Source organism: Parasteatoda tepidariorum, chromosome 3 (genome assembly GCF_982258835.1).
Source record: "Parasteatoda tepidariorum strain Cologne lab strain chromosome 3, Ptep-v5.0, whole genome shotgun sequence".
Taxonomy (NCBI): Eukaryota; Metazoa; Arthropoda; class Arachnida; order Araneae; family Theridiidae; genus Parasteatoda; species Parasteatoda tepidariorum.
The window spans coordinates 85918090-85942343 of NC_141757.1; the positions used below are offsets into that span (position 1 = coordinate 85918090).

At 27.1% G+C, this 24254-nt stretch overlaps 1 protein-coding gene across 3 annotated transcripts in view; it reads right to left on the reverse strand.

The window, feature by feature from the left end:
• Positions 1-14257: 14257 nt before the first annotated feature.
• Positions 14258-24254, reverse strand: part of LOC107453484 (uncharacterized) — a 37652-nt gene continuing 27655 nt past the window's right edge. For all 3 annotated transcript variants that reach the window (XM_016070344.4, XM_016070342.4, XM_016070345.4), the window contains exon 2: positions 14258-15308. In XM_016070344.4, the coding sequence (XP_015925830.1) occupies positions 14490-15293 (804 nt within the window). In that variant the 5' untranslated portion in view covers positions 15294-15308 and the 3' untranslated portion in view covers positions 14258-14489. The remainder of the gene's footprint in view (positions 15309-24254) is intronic.

Genomic DNA, 24254 nt, shown 5'->3' on the forward strand with positions numbered 1-24254 from the left:
ATTTAAACTAGATTTTAAGCATCTTTCCAATTATCCGAACCACTTTCGGTCCCGAGCAGTTCGGATAATCGGCGCTCTACTGTATGTGTATATATATATATATATCTTTTTTATCCTAAATATTTTGTTCTATTGGACTTGTTAATGAACTATTCTAACTGGTTCTTCATCATCAAGTAGTAATTAAAACCCTTTGAAATACATGGTGATTTTTAAAAAAGTATATAGTATATGTTGTTATATTTATTATTATGTTCTCATTACATATTGGTGTGTTACAGTGCTACCTTACTTACAGTGAATCTTACCTAAAGTGATTTCTTTAGTTTAATAAAATGTATAATAATATTTTAACTAACGTTTTATCATCTATAAATTTATATTAATTTAAAAAACTCATTTGGATTACTTTTGTATTATGAGTTTAAGTTCTAAAATATTTTTTGTTTGTAAGGGTGTATAATAACTTTTGCACAATTTGCTTTAAAATATATGCATTTCTTGATTTAGATGTATATATTTATTAAATTTCACTGTTATGGTGGAATAAAGTGTCCATTTTTTTCTTTCTCATTCAAAATTTTTAGAAATATTTTAGGGAATTAAAATTATCGATTTAAATTTTTATATATTCTAGTGTTATTTTTTATTGGTTTATGTATGTAAATAATTTTAAATGACTTTTGTTTTATGTTATCTGACTGGGTTTTACTTCATTTCTTTCTTGTTGCATTTAGCAATATAGTAAGAAAAAAGTCTATTAATTAATAATTGCTGCCAAAATCTACTGTTTTTTTTTTTTTTTCTGCTTAGTGTGCTTCTAGTCTTTTTATAATTGTGTATATTGGTGAATTGATTCTGTATATTGGTTAAACTACCATTGGTTTTTTCCTTTGTAAATATTATTGGATGTCAAGGCCAAGTGATTTATTTTATTTTTTTTAAGAAAAAAGCTCAAAGAATTGTTTTTTGAGAAGAGAACATGGTATTTTGCTAATAGTTAGAGCTTGATTATTGCAGCTTATTAACAAAGTTTATGTTTATTTATATTCAACTGTGGAAACAGTTGTACTATTGACAATAATGATGCCATGGGGCTGTTGCAACCACTAAATAATTTATTAATTTGTCCGTTATCATTCATTTTATAAGAGAATATGCTTTCTCCATAGTGAATAAGAACATAATGCAGAAACTGCTTGTTTCCAACAAGAACAGTCATATTCTCACTTGTTTTATAAATGTTATTTACAATTTTCTGCACATTTTGTGTGCGATCTCTTAAATATAATCCTATATAATATAAATAAAATGTGTTGTACTTCTTTTTTACTTGCATGCTAAAATTATCAGTTATATAAAATAATCAATTGATAAATTGAGTCACAAAATAGTTAAAGTACTACTTATATACTTTAACCAGTGTGTAAATTCCTTTCTTTATTTCACTTATTTAACTATTTATTCGATTTACCTATTTTTGAATGATATCTTAAGTGAAATAACTGATTAATTAATTGAAATACATTTTAAATGTTTGTTTGTTTTTTAATCTGTTGAATTTGTTTTACATACTACATATCACTGTTGTAAATTATTTGATCTTAACTAATTTGTTTAATTTAATACATACCTCTTAACTCTTTCAGTATTAGTTTGAAAGCGTAAAGTAGGGAGGGACTACTTAATCTTCTATATTAGATGTTAGGTAAAATTTTTAATAAAAATAACTTTTTTTTTTATAAATAAGTAAGTTTTTATTTTAAATTTTACATTTGAACAGATAAGAATAATTTTTAATATTTTAGTGCTTAAATAAGACTTTACATTGGTTTTTTCTACCCTAGTTTAGGATGGAGGTAAACTCATTGTTATTTAAATGTTACTAATTCATTTAACAAAATTTTTCAAACAAAATATTTCATTGCCAATTCTAAACAAAAGCTTGGAGGTCTTGTTTTTGTCCCTATGAGTTTTCTAGTAACATTTTGCGCTAGCATTTTAACTAAAACTGTAGAATCGGTTGTTGAAATGTTCAAATATGATACTGGACTTTTCTTATAACCCTACTAACTAATGCTCTGTTAAAATTTTTACCTAATCCTAGGAAAGAATTAATCATATATTTCAAATTTTCTTATAATCCATTAGAATTAAAGTTGTTTTATTTCAAATTAAATTTTTTATTGTTACATAATTAGTTTTGTAAGATAATTAGTTTAATAAACGAAATAAATTAATTTTAAGACAAGTTTTAATTTTAATAATTGTCGTAATATTCATTCGAATAATATTTTTGCTCATATAATTATTACAATAAACTTATTTTCATATAAATTAAGGAATTCTTTCCATTTTTTAACCAGTAATGACCTAGCTTTCAATTAGCTGAAATTGTAGTCGAGAAAATTGTTTTCTTTTACACCAATTTCACGTCCATTATATTAACATTCAAACATTCATTTATAAAATAAATCTTCTTTTTCTTGATATTAATAGTTCAAAATAGATTCAACTAAACATACTGTTTTCAAATACATTTATTTGTGTTACACTTTATTATAATTTTATATTTTAATTGGAAGAAAATATAATGTAAATATTTATAATAAAAACTCTTTGTGTCATCATGTTAAATGGATAGATTTATCTTTGTTACTACACCATCACAAAGTGTTGTTGGATGTTGAATGTAAAATTGGTATGTGATATGTGAATAATATAGTACATATGTGCCAAATTGTAACTATAAACTGGTGAAATATTTATATTTAATGAAAGAAAATCTTACCATAAATGTATATTTAATAATTTTTTTACGTCTGTAATTGACTCGCTTTGCAAAAATATTATGCATGATTTTATCCTTTATAATTTTTATTTTAAATTTTTAGATAGTGTTTAATCAACTTTATAATACATTTACAGTAATCAATCTACTTATATTTCTTTTCATATTAATTTTGTTATATTTGAAGATTATTACTTTCAAAAAAAAATTTTTACTTTAAAAATTATATGAATTATGTTTGCTTTGAACACAAAACAATTTGTTATTTTTTCTATTGTACAAGTTGTTGCTTCAGTTTCAAATTTTTTAAAGTCAAGGCACAATTGTCAAGCATATTTACCCTGTTTTTGATCATTAAATGTACATTTTCTTACAAGACGTTGTAGGGAAAAATTTTTATATCTGCTGAGTTTTGAAGCATGATGTTTCAAAATTTTAACAATTCTATTAATTTTGAATTAATTTGTCACAGATTAAATTTTAATATGACATTTTTTTGACATGTTGCTAAATTTATTTAATGAGGAAGAGAGTTCAGCAGGAGACCAAATCTCAATCAGTTCTGGAAATTTAACTCATTTCCCAAAATAAATAAAGTTAAAAATAATTAAATTACATGCTTCAAAATAATTGTATAAAGTAATAAATTTCTCTTGGAAAAGAATCTATTAACTTTAAAAAAAGACTTGAATTATCAAATTAAGGTGAAGTCCAGCAGAAGGGCTCTTATCTCTTAAAGAAAATTGTCAAATTCCCCTCTCCCAATTTTTTTTTTTCGCTATCAAGTCAAGGCACAATTGTCAAGCATATTTACCCTGTTTTTGATCATTAAATGTACATTTTCTTACAAGACGTTGTAGGGAAAAATTTTTATATCTGCTGAGTTTTGAAGCATGATGTTTCAAAATTTTAACAATTCTATTAATTTTGAATTAATTTGTCACAGATTAAATTTTAATATGACATTTTTTTGACATGTTGCTAAATTTATTTAATGAGGAAGAGAGTTCAGCAGGAGACCAAATCTCAATCAGTTCTGGAAATTTAACTCATTTCCCAAAATAAATAAAGTTAAAAATAATTAAATTACATGCTTCAAAATAATTGTATAAAGTAATAAATTTCTCTTGGAAAAGAATCTATTAACTTTAAAAAAAGACTTGAATTATCAAATTAAGGTGAAGTCCAGCAGAAGGGCTCTTATCTCTTAAAGAAAATTGTCAAATTCCCCTCTCCCAATTTTTTTTTTTCGCTATCAAGTCAAGGCACAATTGTCAAGCATATTTACCCTGTTTTTGATCATTAAATGTACATTTTCTTACAAGACGTTGTAGGGAAAAATTTTTATATCTGCTGAGTTTTGAAGCATGATGTTTCAAAATTTTAACAATTCTATTAATTTTGAATTAATTTGTCACAGATTAAATTTTAATATGACATTTTTTTGACATGTTGCTAAATTTATTTAATGAGGAAGAGAGTTCAGCAGGAGACCAAATCTCAATCAGTTCTGGAAATTTAACTCATTTCCCAAAATAAATAAAGTTAAAAATAATTAAATTACATGCTTCAAAATAATTGTATAAAGTAATAAATTTCTCTTGGAAAAGAATCTATTAACTTTAAAAAAAGACTTGAATTATCAAATTAAGGTGAAGTCCAGCAGAAGGGCTCTTATCTCTTAAAGAAAATTGTCAAATTCCCCTCTCCCAATTTTTTTTTTTCGCTATCAAGTCAAGGCACAATTGTCAAGCATATTTACCCTGTTTTTGATCATTAAATGTACATTTTCTTACAAGACGTTGTAGGGAAAAATTTTTATATCTGCTGAGTTTTGAAGCATGATGTTTCAAAATTTTAACAATTCTATTAATTTTGAATTAATTTGTCACAGATTAAATTTTAATATGACATTTTTTTGACATGTTGCTAAATTTATTTAATGAGGAAGAGAGTTCAGCAGGAGACCAAATCTCAATCAGTTCTGGAAATTTAACTCATTTCCCAAAATAAATAAAGTTAAAAATAATTAAATTACATGCTTCAAAATAATTGTATAAAGTAATAAATTTCTCTTGGAAAAGAATCTATTAACTTTAAAAAAAGACTTGAATTATCAAATTAAGGTGAAGTCCAGCAGAAGGGCTCTTATCTCTTAAAGAAAATTGTCAAATTCCCCTCTCCCAATTTTTTTTTTTCGCTATCAAGTCAAGGCACAATTGTCAAGCATATTTACCCTGTTTTTGATCATTAAATGTACATTTTCTTACAAGACGTTGTAGGGAAAAATTTTTATATCTGCTGAGTTTTGAAGCATGATGTTTCAAAATTTTAACAATTCTATTAATTTTGAATTAATTTGTCACAGATTAAATTTTAATATGACATTTTTTTGACATGTTGCTAAATTTATTTAATGAGGAAGAGAGTTCAGCAGGAGACCAAATCTCAATCAGTTCTGGAAATTTAACTCATTTCCCAAAATAAATAAAGTTAAAAATAATTAAATTACATGCTTCAAAATAATTGTATAAAGTAATAAATTTCTCTTGGAAAAGAATCTATTAACTTTAAAAAAAGACTTGAATTATCAAATTAAGGTGAAGTCCAGCAGAAGGGCTCTTATCTCTTAAAGAAAATTGTCAAATTCCCCTCTCCCAATTTTTTTTTTTCGCTATCAAGTCAAGGCACAATTGTCAAGCATATTTACCCTGTTTTTGATCATTAAATGTACATTTTCTTACAAGACGTTGTAGGGAAAAATTTTTATATCTGCTGAGTTTTGAAGCATGATGTTTCAAAATTTTAACAATTCTATTAATTTTGAATTAATTTGTCACAGATTAAATTTTAATATGACATTTTTTTGACATGTTGCTAAATTTATTTAATGAGGAAGAGAGTTCAGCAGGAGACCAAATCTCAATCAGTTCTGGAAATTTAACTCATTTCCCAAAATAAATAAAGTTAAAAATAATTAAATTACATGCTTCAAAATAATTGTATAAAGTAATAAATTTCTCTTGGAAAAGAATCTATTAACTTTAAAAAAAGACTTGAATTATCAAATTAAGGTGAAGTCCAGCAGAAGGGCTCTTATCTCTTAAAGAAAATTGTCAAATTCCCCTCTCCCAATTTTTTTTTTTCGCTATCAAGTCAAGGCACAATTGTCAAGCATATTTACCCTGTTTTTGATCATTAAATGTACATTTTCTTACAAGACGTTGTAGGGAAAAATTTTTATATCTGCTGAGTTTTGAAGCATGATGTTTCAAAATTTTAACAATTCTATTAATTTTGAATTAATTTGTCACAGATTAAATTTTAATATGACATTTTTTTGACATGTTGCTAAATTTATTTAATGAGGAAGAGAGTTCAGCAGGAGACCAAATCTCAATCAGTTCTGGAAATTTAACTCATTTCCCAAAATAAATAAAGTTAAAAATAATTAAATTACATGCTTCAAAATAATTGTATAAAGTAATAAATTTCTCTTGGAAAAGAATCTATTAACTTTAAAAAAAGACTTGAATTATCAAATTAAGGTGAAGTCCAGCAGAAGGGCTCTTATCTCTTAAAGAAAATTGTCAAATTCCCCTCTCCCAATTTTTTTTTTTCGCTATCAAGTCAAGGCACAATTGTCAAGCATATTTACCCTGTTTTTGATCATTAAATGTACATTTTCTTACAAGACGTTGTAGGGAAAAATTTTTATATCTGCTGAGTTTTGAAGCATGATGTTTCAAAATTTTAACAATTCTATTAATTTTGAATTAATTTGTCACAGGTTAAATTTTAATATGACATTTTTTTGGCATGTTGCTAAATTTATTTAATTAGGAAGAGAGTTCAGCAGGAGACCAAATCTCAATCAGTTCTGGAAATTTAACTGATTTCCCAAAATAAATAAAGTTAAAAATAATTAAATTACATGCTTCAAAATAATTGTATAAAGTAATAAATTTCTCTTGGAAAAGAATCTATTAACTTTAAAAAAAGACTTGAATTATCAAATTAAGGTGAAGTCCAGCAGAAGGGCTCTTATCTCTTAAAGAAAATTGTCAAATTCCCCTCTCCCAATTTTTTTTTTTTTTTTTCGCTATCAAATTATCAGAAAAAATTAATAAATTTCAATAGTGCCTTGCAATAATTGAGTTGTGATCCTTTTTTAAGCAATTCCGGTTTTTGTCTTGATGTGATATGCCTCAAAATTTAATGAATTTGGTATACCAATTAACTTAATGATTGGCTGATTTAAGACAGTAACCATTTAATTACTGATTGACTTTATTTTTAGTAATTTTAACTCACTGAAGAATTGTTTGAACGATACATTTGTTAGCGTTTATACTTTACAACACAATACTTAAAAATGTAAATGCATTGAAAGATTTTAAAATGTCTTTTTAATTTTTTTTTTTTTTTTAAATTTTATATCTTTTAGAATTTTTTTTTTTTTTTCAATTTTAATTTTTAGAATTGTTTTTTTATTACAGAGTAATATATAGATTAAATTTAATTGCATTATATCTGTTAAAGGCTAGTCTGTTAATATCTATTATGCATTAATTTATAGCTGCTTATTAAATTTTGAAAATAAAAGTCTTCCTAAATTATTTTTTTAACAGGTTTTTCTATTCTATTTTTTCCTTCTAAAAACGTTATTAAATATACTTTTTTTCTTTCAGAAAAGCGTTTAGTAATAGTTTATGAATACATTAAATTTGAGTGAGTTTTTTTAAAGACATATTATTTGTTAATTATCAATAAATAAAAATTTTCCAAATTGTATAAACTTGTACAGAATTTAGTCTCCTTATATGAGCTTTATTGTAATATAATTTTAATGTAACATTATTTTACTTTATAAAAAAAAATTTAAAAAAAACATTAGTTTATTTTGTAAGAGGATATAAATTTATGAACTATTTTTTTATTTTTAACTCAAAAAGTATGTTTGTTTTGTCCATTATGTATTTTAATTTATAATAAATTATAATTCAAATTCACTTTGCTATGTAATATTTATAGCACATTTTTAAAAATTCAGTGAATTCATTAACAAAATAGTAGATATTTAATTTAATTGTATTGTTTAGTATAATGGCATGTTGGTTAATTATCATGCTTGAGTTGATCAGTATGATTTAATTTATAACAATGTATTAAAGTTTCTTTTCAATTATTTGTCTTCGTGTATAAAACTTGTACAGAACAACTTGTGAGCTTTGTTGCAGTTATATGTAATATTATTTATAGTACTTTTTTTATTTTGTTTTTGTTGGTGAAATGTAATCTGTGATTGAAAATTGGATCATTTTTGGTATGTTTTTTTATTTATTTAATTTTAGATAAATATCCTTCATTTTTCTTCTTTAAGTTTGGGACCAATTTTTTCGTTTTTCTTTAAAAAAAAATTATGTTTTTGTTAATGAAATATTTTATTAATAGTATGTTAGAATTTTTTTTAGACTTGCTTCTTTGTAATTCAATGCATAATTTTATGTGAATAGTTAAAAAATAATAGTGATTTGTTCAAAAAAGGCATCTTAAGTGGACTGTGACAAAGAAAATAAACTCTTTATAAATACGTAGTTTTCATGTTCTTGCTTAGATCGATTTTTTTTCTCTGAAAAATGTGCAAATTAGCTAAAAAGTCTTCATACAAACTACTTCATTTTTTTTCTTCTTTTTTCAGTTGATTAAATATATATCAGGAAACACTGTCGTCTCTGTATGTAAATAATAAGTACCCATAAGTTATCCAAAGGTGATAAGCATGGATGTTGGCTGTACACTTGTTACTTTTTGAGATGTGGTGTAATCGTCATTTAACAGTCGAATGTTTAGTTATGACATGCGCAGACTGAAGTTTACGTCATGCCATAATTGGCCTCTATGCATATTTTTGTCTTTTTTCTGTATTTTATTACTATACTAATTTTTTTTTCTGTCCATTTGAGAAACGCAGAATGACAAAATATGTATGCGGCTAATGTAAAGAGCACACTTTTAAAATCTGCCAAGAGTGTAAAAGATAATTTTTACCATTTTTTAAATTTACTTTTCAATTGAAATATATCATGACACTTTCAAATAAATTAGCGTAACTTAATATGCCAATTTGTTTGAAATAAATAAAAAAATATTAAATTATACTTGTTTTTAATTGGTAGTCTATTAGTCGAATAATTAGTTACAGATTAGCACTGATTTAAGTTAAATTATTTAGAGTTAATATCATTATTATTTAGAAATAAATGAATCAATTTTTAAGTTTCTATATTGTTTTACACTTTTGATTATCGAAAAGTTCTTACTGCATGTGTTGATATTTTTAAAAATCATAAATTTTTTGTGAAAATAGAGACGAGCAATAAGTTTAATCTAGCTAGCTATTGCCTACATAACTGAAATTTTATGTCCTAATAAATTGACGTATAAGTGAAAAGACTGGAAGTTAAATTCATAGTAAAAATAATAATTTTGTTAACATATTAGCGTTGTTAATTATAGAACCATGGCCCACAACAGGCTGTTACAGAAATGCTTTGCTTTATGGTCGACTGTAAAAATAAAACAATTTAATCCGCAATTGAAGCAGTTTTTAAAGAAAGAACGTATTTGATCAGCTAACTTATTGATATGCTAATTTCTGATTCTCTGGTTGATTTCTAAAAATAATATTTTTAATTCTCTAATTTGTTTAAATGACATTTTATTCTCCATATAGGCTCATCAGTTATAGATTTTGTATCAAATATGATACACTTTTCTCATCTATCCCCTATTAATGGTAAGAAAGTTTGTGTATAGAGCACTAAAACAAATACCTCAAAAACTTCTATATATAACTGTTGTTGTCCTATATAATCTTAGAAAAAAAATCTTAATTTTTTTTTTTTTTTTTTTTTTAAATAGAAAATTATAGGATTATGAGAAAATTTAGGAAATCGTAATTTGCTGCTTACTTCTTTCTTGTGAAAGATTCTATGTTTCCAATCTGTTTAAATTTTGTATTTCTTCTCTTCTTTTCAGAAAATTAGCTTTAATGTCAAAAAAATAAATGTTCATACCTTTTAAAGAAGAACAACAGGGTGACGAAAAATGTTGTAATGTATAAAATGTAATCTATAAATGTGTAAAATATGACAATTTTAATTTTCTGTTTTCATGAGATGATTATATTTTTTCCTCGATTCCAGTGTTTAAAAAAAGAAATAATTTTTTAAAAAAAATAATTTTTAAAAAATGTTAAAAATTAACTCGGAAAAAAATTAATATGAAAAATGCATTTAAAGTTATGGTTACGGCATTATGAGATTTTCTAAAAAGAAACAATTCTGATATGCATCGCCAACCCGACCTCCGAAATCCAAGACTTTGCTGATTATGCTTAGTGTTTAAAAAAAAATTCCAAAATAAATATGGTTAAAATTTTGTAACATTGAAGAGGCACATTTTACGTTGGCTTCATTTTCTTAAATTTGTAGTTTGAACTATGTCCATTTTCTTAAATGTCTTATAGTGTAGCTATGCCCACTTTTTTCTTCTTTTTTTTTTAATACACACTTAAGCTACGTTTATTTTTCTTCAATACGCTTTTTGAGCTGTGCCAAAAATAGTTAGTTTACCTCTGGTTTATACTACTAATAGTAATAGTTAGGTCAGGAGCTAGTTTTATTTCCATAATGTTTATTTTAAACTGAGCCTTTTTAGACCATACTCAGAACTAGTGAACCAAACCTAAATCTTTTGTAATTATAAATTAGTTTCAAAATAATAATTAATTAAGTAAAAAAATAACACGTAATTATAAATTGGTTTAATAATATTATGGTAAAATAATTTCAAAATAAAAATTTACTGAATAATTGAGTCGTAATACTTTTTGAATCAATGCAGAAAGGAAATCTTTGTATTTTCTTTCGAAACCTAAAAAAGTAGTTGGTATTAATTAATTACACCGGGGAATGATTTTTTTTTTCTATTGCATGAAGTATTTTAACAGATCTTAGGTACTTCACTGATTTTAAATATGCAATCAGTTTCTTTCTATAAGCTACAATTTGTTTTTAAATAACACTTTTGACATAATGACAGTTTCAGTCTATTATTTCGGTCACACAAATGTTACAACAAACTTTTTGGTGAGTTGGGGCATGTCATTAGGATTAAAATTACAAATGCACTCATGCCCGGAAATGTCATCATATGCGGCTAAGGGCGCTTCCCCTATTATAAAATATGTAGTTCTGAACTGTGTTATGTGAGCTTCTGAAGACGTCTTAATGGAGGAAGCTCCCATAGCCGCGTGCGGTGACATTTCCAGACATGGGTTCCTATTCATTTTTAATCCTAATAATGTACAATAGGTTTCTTTCTCCAAGCTGCAGTTTTTCGTTTTTTTAATGACACTTTTGACTTAAAAATGACAGTTTAAGTCTTTTTTTTCTCGAAATGTGCAAGTTTAAAAACGTTATATAGAGCAAGGGGTCGCATAAAAGTTGCTAATAAATTTCTAGGGAAGTTCGGGCACATCATCAGGATTAAAATTGCATTGGAACTCATGCCTGGAAATATCGTCATACACCTCTAGGAGCACTTTCCTGTTATGAACTGCTTCGTCGTATGCTTCTGAACAGCTCATGTTAGGAAAGCGCCCCTAACCATTTACGACAACTTTTTTGGGTATCAGTTCCTATGCAATTTTAATCCTAATGATGTGCCCTAACTTCCCTAAAAGTTTGTCGCAACATTTACACGACCCCCTGTTATATACATATTATGTTATAAGCTTGTACATTTCGATGAAAAATGTCATTTAAAAAATCTGTAGCTTTAGGAGCAAAGCGAATTTCAGATTTGAAATCTCCACACCCGAAATAAGCAAAATCAAGTATTTGTATTAATGCCAGATTCATGATTTTAGAGATCCTTGAGGTAAATATGGCACTATTGGTGCAATTTATGTCCTATTTGTTCTATCGAAATGGAGGGGTGAATGTGTGGGTGCTGGGAAAAGGAAACAAGTTTAAATAGTCGAAAATAGTAACTTTAATGTGGGATTCGTAGTTCGATGATATTTGATTGGATTGCAATTTATGATGTTCGATTTTTTTAAAATTTGTAGATTCTAGAAAAATTATAGTGAACAATGACAAATTTACTTGTTTTCAATTCCGTGGTTGTCGCAAGTTTCATTTTCTTTTTCATTTGTGAAGATGTAAAATTTAATTACATAATTACAATAGTGTTTTTAATTCCACATCCTTGAAAATAAAAAAAATATTGAGAACATTTTCTTCTATCTAAATAGTACCTTCTATTCTTCTTCTCCTAAAAATACTATAAATAGATTCTGACAAATTCTATTCATAGTATTTTTTTTTTGTTATTATTTCTTAAATTGTTATTAACTTTGTTTAAAATTTAAATCGTTAATGATGCAAGAAAATTTTCCTCATTTTCATGATTTTTATAATAAATGTAGGAAATATGAGGACTTTTAGAGATTTCTAATTATAGAGGACACCCCTCCGATAAAGACGTCCATGCTACATAATACAAAGAAAAAATAATTATTTTTGAACTATTATCCGTATTATAGTGTCAAAAACGAATTTCTTTTCTTCATACAATAATAACATTTTCTCTAAATCTCATAGATTTTTTTTTTTTAAATACTAGTTTTTTCAACAACAATTGCTTAGCTCCTACAACTTCACAATCCGATTACAGTATTTAATCTTCCTTCTTCTGGGTCGCTGTGATGTTTCATTTCTCCCTGGTGAATATTGCAGAATTGTTCCAAACCTTAAGTCATGTCATGTTGATTTTTTTTTTTTCAGAGTCAAAAACACAAAGGACTGTTGCTGTGAGATTAGAACTCTTCCGCCTTCGCAGGTGGAAATAGTAATTAGAATAGAGTAAAAACATTCCACAAGGTTAGTGAAGCCTCGACCTCATATAGGCAGAGAGACTGGTACCAACCGGTAGGACCGGAGCTGCGACTGGCCAACGCAAAAAGGTGAACGCGCCTAGCTGCAACTGAATAAAACGAAAGAAAAAGTTTCATATTTATTTATTTTTTTATTCAGTTTAATTCAGCAACACCCCATCTTATCTGCTATTCTGACGTGCAGTTGACCATTATTCTTATTTGATATATGCTGCTGGGAAAACGCCCATTCTGTTAGGAACAAAAGATTTTTTTTCTTCCTTTTTTTGCTGTCAATTTTTTTTGCTTTTTTAAGAATGTCTGAATAAATTGTGGTTACGAGCTTTAAGAAAATTATCGAGCTTAATTAGAAAATCTTCCAATAATAGAAATATTCAATATCACAGATGGAGTTGTTATCTAATATCGAATTTAAAATAATGATATATTTAATCACAATAATCTAAAGCGTAATCTTTATAAATAAATGTGATTTTCACTTTTTTAAGAAATATATTTTTTCAAATACTTATAGTGTTTACTTATTGGCATTTCTGAACATAAATTTATTTTCCTTAATCTCTTCGGATCTGACATTATATATATCGGAAATTAGCTTGAAACTTTGATGATTTCACAAACTTTTCATTTAATAATAATCTTTAGAACCAATATATATACGTATATATATTGATAATCTATCTAAAGCAGCAGTTCTCATTCTTTTCGGCTAAGGAATTCTAAATGATCAAGCATGAGCGAAACCCCACTCTAAATTTTGATCTGGTCGCAATTAACTGTAAATAACGAATCTACCTATTATTTAATTATTCTTTTTTTTTTTTTTTTGTTTAAAATCATACTTTTTATGGTTTGGATGTTTTTAAAAGCTTCATAAATCCACAAAATGGCACTTAAAAGAAAAGGAAAAAATAAAAATAAGAAATAGTCATTAATGTAAAAGCGTATACTACTAAATAAGAAATATGATCTTCAGCAATGTATAAACTTGCTAGCAGGTTTAATAAAATATATATATATATATATATATATATATATATATATATATATATATATATGCTTATAACACTTAGAATATTTGAAAACCGTTTCATAGGAACATTTCAAACAGTCTGATTTATTTATTGAAAGAAAAGAATATAATAAAAATCAAGATTTCCTTTAAAGAAATCTAGAAAATGCTGCTGAAAAAAATATATAAATATAATAATAGGCAAAATAATAGACGTTACATAGTAAGCTCAGTGTGAAAAATTTTGATGATTCCGTTTCGTATTGTTACTAAGATAATTTAGTTTTAACTGTAAACATTGCAATAATTTCGTTTCCTGTCTATCCTTCTTTAAAATTTGAATTCCATCCATTACCTGCAAAATTCTAGATTTTTTTTATACATTAGTTTCGTGAGCAATTTTTAATTTTGGAATCACATATCTTACATTTAAATTCTTCGAATTATTCCTCCATGAAATTATTTTTCCCAAAATAAATAAATAAACGTATTCAAACAAAAGCTTATTTATTTCAATCCATGGAAAATGAGTCTTGTCATACAAGAGTACCAAAATACAATCAAAATAAATTATATGTAAAATCACACCCACTAAAAACCCTTAAACTAAATTATCACAGATAACGCAGATGTTTAGTAATTTCTTCTTTATAAGCACCACTGATGCTAACAGATATGCTAAAAAAATATTTTTGAACTACAAAAAGACATTCACATGTTAGTCATCGCTTTCCTTTGTGCTTATTCGAAAACATTTTCCAAAATGAGAACTTGCCTTCTTCTTTGCATGGTTGATCGGGTCTTATAGGATTTTCAGGAACAACCCTGCTGGTCGCGAAAGTCTTTTCTTTAGGCTTAACAATATGGAGCTGATTTACCTGATCTTGAGTATCGTCATCTGAACTGTTAGGATTGTCTGCACTGCAGTGGCCAGAATCTGGTTCGTTGTCTTTTAGAAGATCCAGTACATTCTGCTCCGACTTCGAGACTTTAGCTCTGGTTAAAGTAAACATATTGTCTGGAACCACTTTGGGTGCTACTGTCTTCGTCATTGGAACATTGAACTCTTTCAGAACAGAATCTGGATCATCCACGAAAGCTTGTGCTAAATTACGGCTGATTTGCTTCCGAATTGTTTTCTTCATGGATAAAGTGCGTTCCAAGTGACGAATATCACGTTCTGTAAGAGTTCTGTTTGAATAATGGGAAGCATCTTTGCCTTTGGAACTTTTTTTACCAGCATCATCTCCTTTCTTGCTGTGTTTCGTTGGTTCAATGAGATCATCTGAAAGAGTTGACCGATGTCTACTGTTTCTCCTGTTGCTGTTAGAAACATTTGATTTCGTTTCATTGGCATTTGTGTTGTGTGTCGTTGTAGGACGGACATCGAAGTTTTCAAAGTCTTCAAAGCGTCGGCGGCTACGTGGAGAGTAATCATAAGACCTCAGCTCTGGCTTAGGTTTAGAAGTTGGTTCCACTGTACATTTTCCAAAAATATTCCTTACGTCTGGTATATTACGTTCCATCTTGAAGTAGAATACCTACAATGAAAATGAAATTTATTAAGAAAGTTAGATAAGAAACAAAAAATATATTAGTAATTGGTGTATATATATTGATATCAGAGTAATCACCCTGGTGGGTGGTAATCACCTCCAGTGCACCAGACAAGAGCAGACTGTCATTGCACTGCCTGTCAGGCTACACCCGACCATATCCTCGATTGCCTTGGTCTTTCAAGAGGAGATATCTTTGTGTATCTGCTCTACGTGCTAGATATGCTCAGAGTTGCTGGTATAATGGACCTGATTAAGCTTTACTAACAGTAAATTGCAACAACAACAACAGCAGAAAATGCTACATATACTTTAGACAAATCGGGTGTTTACTTAAAGATTTTGCAATAATATAAAATTTTAAAATAAAGTGGCCAAAATGAAATGGTAAATCAGGAAAGCAACATGAGGTTACAAAACGTTATCAGGCCGAAGCCACGAGAGGTGTTTGTAAACCATACAAAAACAATAAGCAAAAATAATTCTTCTACATCATTTTATTTATAAAGTTTTTCAACACAGTCGGTTACACAGTTAAGACTGAAGAAGTAGCTCTAAGTTTTTGCCTGACTATAAGAGACAAAGACAACGTTGTTTTGAATTACACATTTTCTCAAACACATTCTGTTCACAAAAGTTTGTGACAAATTTTGAGAATTTGTCGTAAATGTGAAAAACTCTAAATGTTTTAGTGCTGCTCTTTTAAATTTTTATCTCAGACCAGTGGTACCAAAGATCAGTGGCCTACAGAGAGGGGATGAAGAAAGGCAACGACCCTGGTATCCAGTCACGGGGGAAACACATAAGTACACTAAAACTTTAAGTCTGTTACTAGATTACTAGCATTATTATTATTAGGTAAATACTTGACTTAAACTAAACATTTCATGAAGAATAAAATATTGTTTTCAAACAACTATAGTAATGAAGTTTAAGGTCATTAAAATTTAAATGCTTCTTTTACAGATAAGAATATTTTTTAACGATAATAAATTTTTACATAAGTCGGATTTACACATTATTTGAAAAGAAGGATTCAAATTTGTATGAATATAATTGTCTTAATTTTTTTTGTTTTTAATTTCCGTTTTCAATTTTTTAACTTAATTCTTCCTTTTTGTGTGATTTCGTCATTACACTCCTTTTTTTTAAGGACAACTAATTGAGGAGTTGCTCCCAACATTTTTATATCTTTGTGCACCAAAAATTCATGTACAAAAATTTTATAAATAATGAATTTTGTAGCAACAAAATTCATACATAATGACTAGACCACAAAAATGCATACAAAATGACAAAGATTCATATACGAAAAAAACTGCAGAGAAATAATTTTTATATAGAATTTAGATATCGATTTTGGATTTTGAAACTTGTGATGTAATCCTTCTGTAAAATAAATAACTAAAAGATGGGTTAGTGTGGGAAGACAGATGTTAAAACAAAAGAAGTAACTTAATCTATTATAAACTTCTCAGTGATTTTTATCTAAAGTAATTGCCTTAAAAGAATGATTACCAACCCACAGAATGTATCAGCTGCTCTTTTTAATATTCGTAGGTCATTTTAGTTAAACTTGGCGTAGGAAGTTATGAGTAGATCTGGATCCTCAAATAAATAAATAAAACTAGAAGAAGAGGAGGTTGGTTTCCTCCCCCCCCCCCTTGTTCAGGTGAGATGAAGGATGAAACAACGAATACCACTATTATTTTGATCGGGAATACCTGACGCAAATGTCAGATAATATTAGATAATGTTTGCACAGGAACACTTGCGGTTTGACCGAGAAGCATCAAATAATGCATTATTTTTAAATGGAGAGAAATTAAATAAATGAACTCCTGTCGTAATATGAAATTTCATAGTATTCAAACCCTTATTCTCACAAATTTAAACTTCTTGCTTCAATATTCTTAAAAAAACATATTTAAAAATATGGTTTGCGTTTATTTAATTTATTTTTTTAAAGAAAAAATAAAGACAATAGTCAGCATATTGAGCTAAATTTGAAATTTGTAAAATGTAAAAAGTGGATTTTTCCTAAAAAAAAACTTTTAATTAAAAATATTATATACGTTTATTTCTTCCTTTTTATTTATTTTTTCTTTGTTTTATGAAAGAAGATATTGTTCAGTTCTATAACATTAATTAATAATTATTAATGAATAATTGCGCCGTTTTTGTTTTTTTTCCCAAACATTTATTCAATAATTCTCGCTGTTAAGCTTTTTTTCTTCATTCGTTTTGGCAATTTACAATTGTTAAAATAATTTTATTAATTCATTAAATTCATTATTAATTTTATTAATTCATTAAGTTAATTAATGGTGCTACTTTAAAAGCAGAATATATTTCTTTCTTTCTGGAAACTTTTAAGAGTAAAATTTTGAATAGATCTTGTATCTCTTAAAAAAAGATTAATCTGATAAAACATTTTAAATTTATATGCTAATGTAGAAGAGGTATATTAGCATTCAGACTTTCCTGGATCGTATCATACATAATAATAACAACACGCACCCCGTGACGCGTGACATTTTTTAAAAAAGAATCTTAATAAAAAACGCAATATATAAATTTTTTATTTACAGTTTTTTTCTTGTTTATACTATTCATATCTTAGGATTATTTGCTAGCATAGTACCCTTTAAAAAGTACTAAGATGTCGTAGTATAATATGACAGCTAAATCTATTGATGTGATTTAAAAATAAATATACAATTAATCACTTAGAAATCCATTCAAAATCGAAATTTTTTTTTTTTATTCTAACATTTATTATTCTAATAAATGTATTATTTTTTCATTGAATTATAGTAAATAAAAGTCAAGGCCAAGACTGGTGAACACGTAACTGGTAAAACTAGCAAATTTTAATTTATTTTATTTGATAAATTTCTCGAGTTATTTTATTAAACCACGCCCGTCTCTGCAGCCAAGAAAAGTTGTCTAAATGTGTGGGGAAACAAGTTACAAAAAAAAAATATGTATATATGTGGGCGGATTTTAAAGATAATGGAAGACAGACCTTAGGAATAACACTGCTGATTTTTCTTAAATGGATTAAGGAATATAAAAAATGACAAGTTTATAAAATGCTATCCTTAAATTTTCTTACAGGATGACAATTATTGAACTATGAAAGAAAATTTTCAAAAACTACTGAGCTCAAAAAATTTAAAAATAACTCGATTTTGAATGTTTGAATGACTTAAAATATCGCTCGCACAAATTATCTAACATATTTAAGGAAAATTCTTAATTATCATTAATTCTTAAAAAAAGCAGAAAATTCTTAATTTCCATTAAGAGTGCATCTTAACATTGCGTCATTTCTAGCAAAATTATCATGTATCTTTGCGCTAATAAATATTTATCATCATATGTTCAAGACGCTATTAAAATCATGCCAAACCAAAAAAAAAAAAAGAAAAAAAAAACAATAATAATAATAATAAATAAAATAAAGTAAATACATTATTAACAAATAAGATTACTATATTTTCAAACATAACAATGGTATTTGTTAATAATACATTTTTTCCAGACATAATTTTTTCACACATTATTTTTATTAATCGAATAAATTAAAACTTACATTTGATCAAACGTTTTTAGTGATATGTTTCCCTTAGTGTTCACTATTAATTAAGAATCGAATTAAATAGAAAAGTTTAAGAATTGGAAGAATAAAGTGGTGAACCTAAATTCTAAAATCAAATTATTTAAAACTTTAATTCTCCAAAAAAAATCGTAGAAATGTGCGATTTTCGAATTGATAATTAAATGCATGCATGAAACAATAATAATAATAATAAATAAAATAAAGTAAATACATTATTAACAAATAAGATTACTATATTTTCAAACATAATAATGGTATTTGTTAATAATACATTTTTTCCAGACATAATTTTTTCACACATTATTTTTATTAATCGAATAAATTAAAACTTACATTTGATCAAACGTTTTTAGTGATATGTTTCCCTTAGTGTTCACTATTAATTAAGAATCGAATTAAATAGAAAAGTTTAAGAATTGGAAGAATAAAGTGGTGAACCTAAATTCTAAAATCAAATTATTTAAAACTTTAATTCTCCAAAAAAAATCGTAGAAATGTGCGATTTTCGAATTGATAATTAAATGCATGCATGTTGAGTATATAGGTATTGCGATTCTTGTGCACCTATTCAAATTTTAATAAAGTGAATAAGAAATAGATACAACTAATAATCATGGCACTTCTCACATTATTCAACTTAAGAAATTATAACATAAATTCAAAACGAATGTTTGCGTGACCGTAACTGAGCGTTAGTGAATCGAGGAAGTGAATGATCCGCTGCAAACGATTCTTGAAAATCCGTAGTTACGCTTCGAGTGACAGGTATAACGGCAACACACATTGTGTTCGAATCGTGATTATCTGTCAAGATAGACGGTCTCGTGAGTTCCCTCTGTAAAAGGAAAACATTTATTCTTTTGTTTCAAGCGGTCAGTGGAGTGTCCATTTTCTCCTTTGCTTTGATCTTTGTTTACTTTTTTTTTATATTTCATACAAAGATAAAATATATTTTTGATACCGAATCATCTTCAGGATATCGTTTGCGTAAAATGGAAGAATTCGAGAAGTTCAAACTGGCAACATTATATTCCATAGTCGACCGAACCAGAACATTGTGGATTTTTATTACAATGGAACAAAGAATTTGATGTATCCGTTCAAGTCCAGTCTCGGTCAGTGCGTTTGTTCTTTATATAGGAATTGCTGTTATTTCGATTAAGGTGGATGTATTTTGGAAGTGATAAGATATCTAATTTACGGACACATTGAAAATTATGAATGTTACTTAAACCTCAACTCTGCCATAAACCATAATCTTCAGCTGCATCTCTTATTCTTGTAGAAATATTCAACTAGAAAGCAATTTTTTTTCATTCTCACTTGTAACATTTATGTATTAATAAATGTTTCTACTATTAAATTAATCACATTTAGGGCAATTGAAACTTTTTTAGTTTTTCTATTTTTTTCACGTGTTCCAAATTTTAGCTTTTTGACTTCATGGGAAGTGGGAGAATTAGCGAGTCAGGGCTTTGCCTCTTATTTTTTCAGATTAAGTAACATTTTAGTTTGTATAAATATACCACTCTACATTAATAATCAATATAACACAATAAAACTGAAGTAGGTAGTTTAAAAAAGAATATCTAAACAAAACGTCGTTGGTGGCTAAAGGTTAAGGAAGCTAAGAAATTTCACTTGACTTAAATAAAACATATGCAAATTATAGATGATGAAAAAATTGAAATAGTAAAAAATTATATCAACCATCGTTCCCAAGTAAAAATACATGCATATCTATACATAATAATAAACGCGGCTGCGTGTGTGTGTGTCTGTAATCACAATATATCGCCCCAGAATCCTCGCCCGGGCACGAAACTCGGCCCATAATTGTGTTTTGACATAATGAAGAAGTATTTTTTTTCTTTTTCAAAAATTTTGATTAGTTATTTAGTTATCAGTCATTTTGTAAGTCTATGCTTTTCGTCTGCTTTTTCGTCTTCAAAGAGCCATATTCAAAAAACTATTAAAAAATGCATATACTTTTCCCCACTCTTATAAATGTATGCTAATGCGAACCTCACAATTGAAATATTAATTTTCGACAACTAAACCAATAATATACGAAGGAATTAATAATTTAATTGTAAAGTTCGCATTAGTTTACATTTATTAAAGTGGAGAAAAGTTTAACTTTTGTATTAAAAATGTGGCAACATATTCGATACGTAAATAGAACGCTTCGCTTTGATATATTTGTCGCTGTTCATAATTGTTATAATAAGTTTTTCTTCTTCTTTCCACGCTCTATTTTTTTTCTTAAACGAAGACGATAATTTTTATAGCGATATTGTAGTACTTTGTACAACTAAAAATTCTTTTCACACTTTTCACTTTATTTTCTTTATATATACAGAGAACAGTCGGGAAAGAATTCGATTAGGCTGAAAAACATTTCGCTAAAAAGGAACGAATTCCAAAAGAAAAAATAAACAACTTAAAGAATAGAAATGCTGATACCAGCCAATTTTTTGAAAGTTAACTTAGAAATAACAAACCAAACGATGTTAAATAACAAAACAAACGATGCTAACAAAATGACGTAGAAAGCGCAACTAGATCAAAATTATACAAGCACAACTAGATCAAATTATAATACCTGAGTGCTTGACGTAACAGATATAGAAATAGAATTTGATACCATAAAAAATTATATAGAAATAGAAATTGATACCATAAAAAATTTATTCGTTTTCGTGTTCTTTTCATGTATTTAGCATTTTAGTTTTTTTTTTCTTAAGCGTTGTAGCTATATAATTTCAAACATCCTCAAGAGCTATAACACATCTGCAGCAGTACTGGATATGAAGACAAAATTGCTGGACAGGAACACTTTAATTGTCCACTAATCTTCAGATTTCCTGCTATGTTTTGAAAAACTTTTTTTTGTGAAAACCTTCAGCTTGGCGGACAGCTGGCCGCCTCAGGCGGCTAGTATAAAATAAAAGTGAAAAAAAATCGGAATATCATCGACTTAATTTGAACACTATAAAAAGAAACCAAATAAATTATTAGTTTTCAATCATTTCTATACCACATTCTGTGAACAGGATAAAATATTGCTCAAAAACTAAACTATTTTAATCCATTTACATATCAGGAATTCAAAATTTAATTAAATTAATATATTCTTGCAAAATTTTTGCCATTTCTAAAATTTGGCGACTTAATTTAAAAATATCATAAATTTAAGAAGAATTTTAGAAAATCCATTGATAATGTCTAATTACTAATATCCATTTTAGTCAACAACTACTTAAATAAAGATGTTATATAAATGTAGTTCTAACTTAAAAATGTCGATTGTGCAATCATCATTATAGAAATTCTAATTATGGGCTTACGACTTTTTTTTTCTCTGTTAAGTGGTTTAAGGTCGAATTAATGTTTAGACGCAATGATTTCTAGTGCGCTTAATTTGTTTCTATTAACTTGACCTTAATTAATAACCTTAATTAATTTTGCACTACTTAATTTATTTTATAATTTATACTTAACTTAAAAAAAAGCATGACTTTAATGCGTTTTTAATTAGTTCAAATGTTTTCTTACCTTCATTCTTTTCTCTAATTCACTAAATTAAAAAGAAAAGGAAAAAAGATTTTGATTTTATTTTAAAAGACTAAACGAAATTGACCTTTGTTGTATGTTTGCTAATAAAATGCTAAGAATCTATAGGCTTATCGGAAATTATTTCGTCCGCCAATTTTTGGTGTAATTAAAATATTTTTTTTTAAATACTATGTAAATAAATCCCGCATCTAAATTTCATCCAGAAACTGATCTGTTAATCTAGATTTACAAGAAATAAGTTCTAAAATGCTAAACAATAAAAAAAAACTTTTACATAAGAGTATAATCAATAAATAACTGGAATTCAGATTATTTTCGCCTTTTTAAATTCAATCTTATGAAAACGTTAATGACAGAAAAGGTGAATTATATGGAGAAAAAAAAACTCCATAGTAATTAACCTTAAAACCGTAGGTAAACAGTTTTACAATGCGTGAAAAAAACAACATTTTGTATAGTTTTTTATCTAATTATGGGATTTTCACGTATTTGAACATAGTTAATGGTTCACGGGGGTGACTTCGAATTAATTTGTGGAGACCTGAATTTAGTGAAACCTCATGTTACGAGCACTCCAACAAATTGGACGCCTCTCAATACGGACATATTTTTAATTCCCCATCTATAAACTATTATGTACAGTGCGAAAAAAAAAAGTAAAAACGGATTATCCTAAATAACTTTTGATTTGATGAACAGATCTTCTCGTTCTAAGACTCGTTCTTAATGGTAAGAGGGGATGACCTCAAATATGCTAATTAATTAGTGCAGATGATATTTTAAGCTATGAAATCAGACACAAAAACGTACTTTCTCTGAATAAACAAACCTTTTTTTCGACGGATTCGGGTTTCTGAGCCCTGAAATATAGGGGTAGCCGCAATCTGGGAAATAGGGTCCTAATCGCCAAGGTCCTAATAATATCAGGAGAGCGGTTCAAAGTTAGGGCCCCTTGATGTTAATTTTACTTTTAGCGTATTTCGCTGTATCTCGCAAACTTTTAAAGCTAATTGAAAAAAAATGTTTGAAAAAAAATATAAAATTCGTTTATCTTAAAACAATTCCTAGCAAAAACTAATTTCGAAGAAGTATTTATTATTATTTTATTTAATAATAGTCTAAAAATGTTCGAATTGCAAGGTATACAATTTTCTACATAATTTTAAAAAATATAATTTTGAATGGTAAAATACAAAATTTGAGAGATAGTTCCAGAGAAATGGAATATTTCAATTCCAAATTTTAAAAAAGTAGTATTTTTAAAATTTGATTTCTTAAAAACTAATCAACCCATTTAGCTCAAATTTGGTATTTTGCTATTTAATATTACATTCCTTAAAATGCTGGAAATAATTGTATACATTGCAGTTCAAATATTTTTAGATTATTAAATAAAATAATAATAAGTTATTATTAATAACTATTTTTTGAATGGAATTATCATTGAATAAACGAATTTTGTAATTGTGTGCAAATTTTTTTCAAATCGTTTAATTTCTCGAGATATAGCGAAAAAGGTAACAGATAAAAGGTAACATAAGGTAAAAGGTAACATAAAGGGGTCCAATCTTTGGACCGCTCTACTGACCAAATTATTTGAACCATAATTCCCAGATAGCGGCTACCACTTATATTTTATGGGTGATATATCCAAATCTCTCGTAAGAATATTCAGAGAAATTCGTTTTTGTGTCTGATTTCGTAACTTAAAATATCGTCTGCATTTA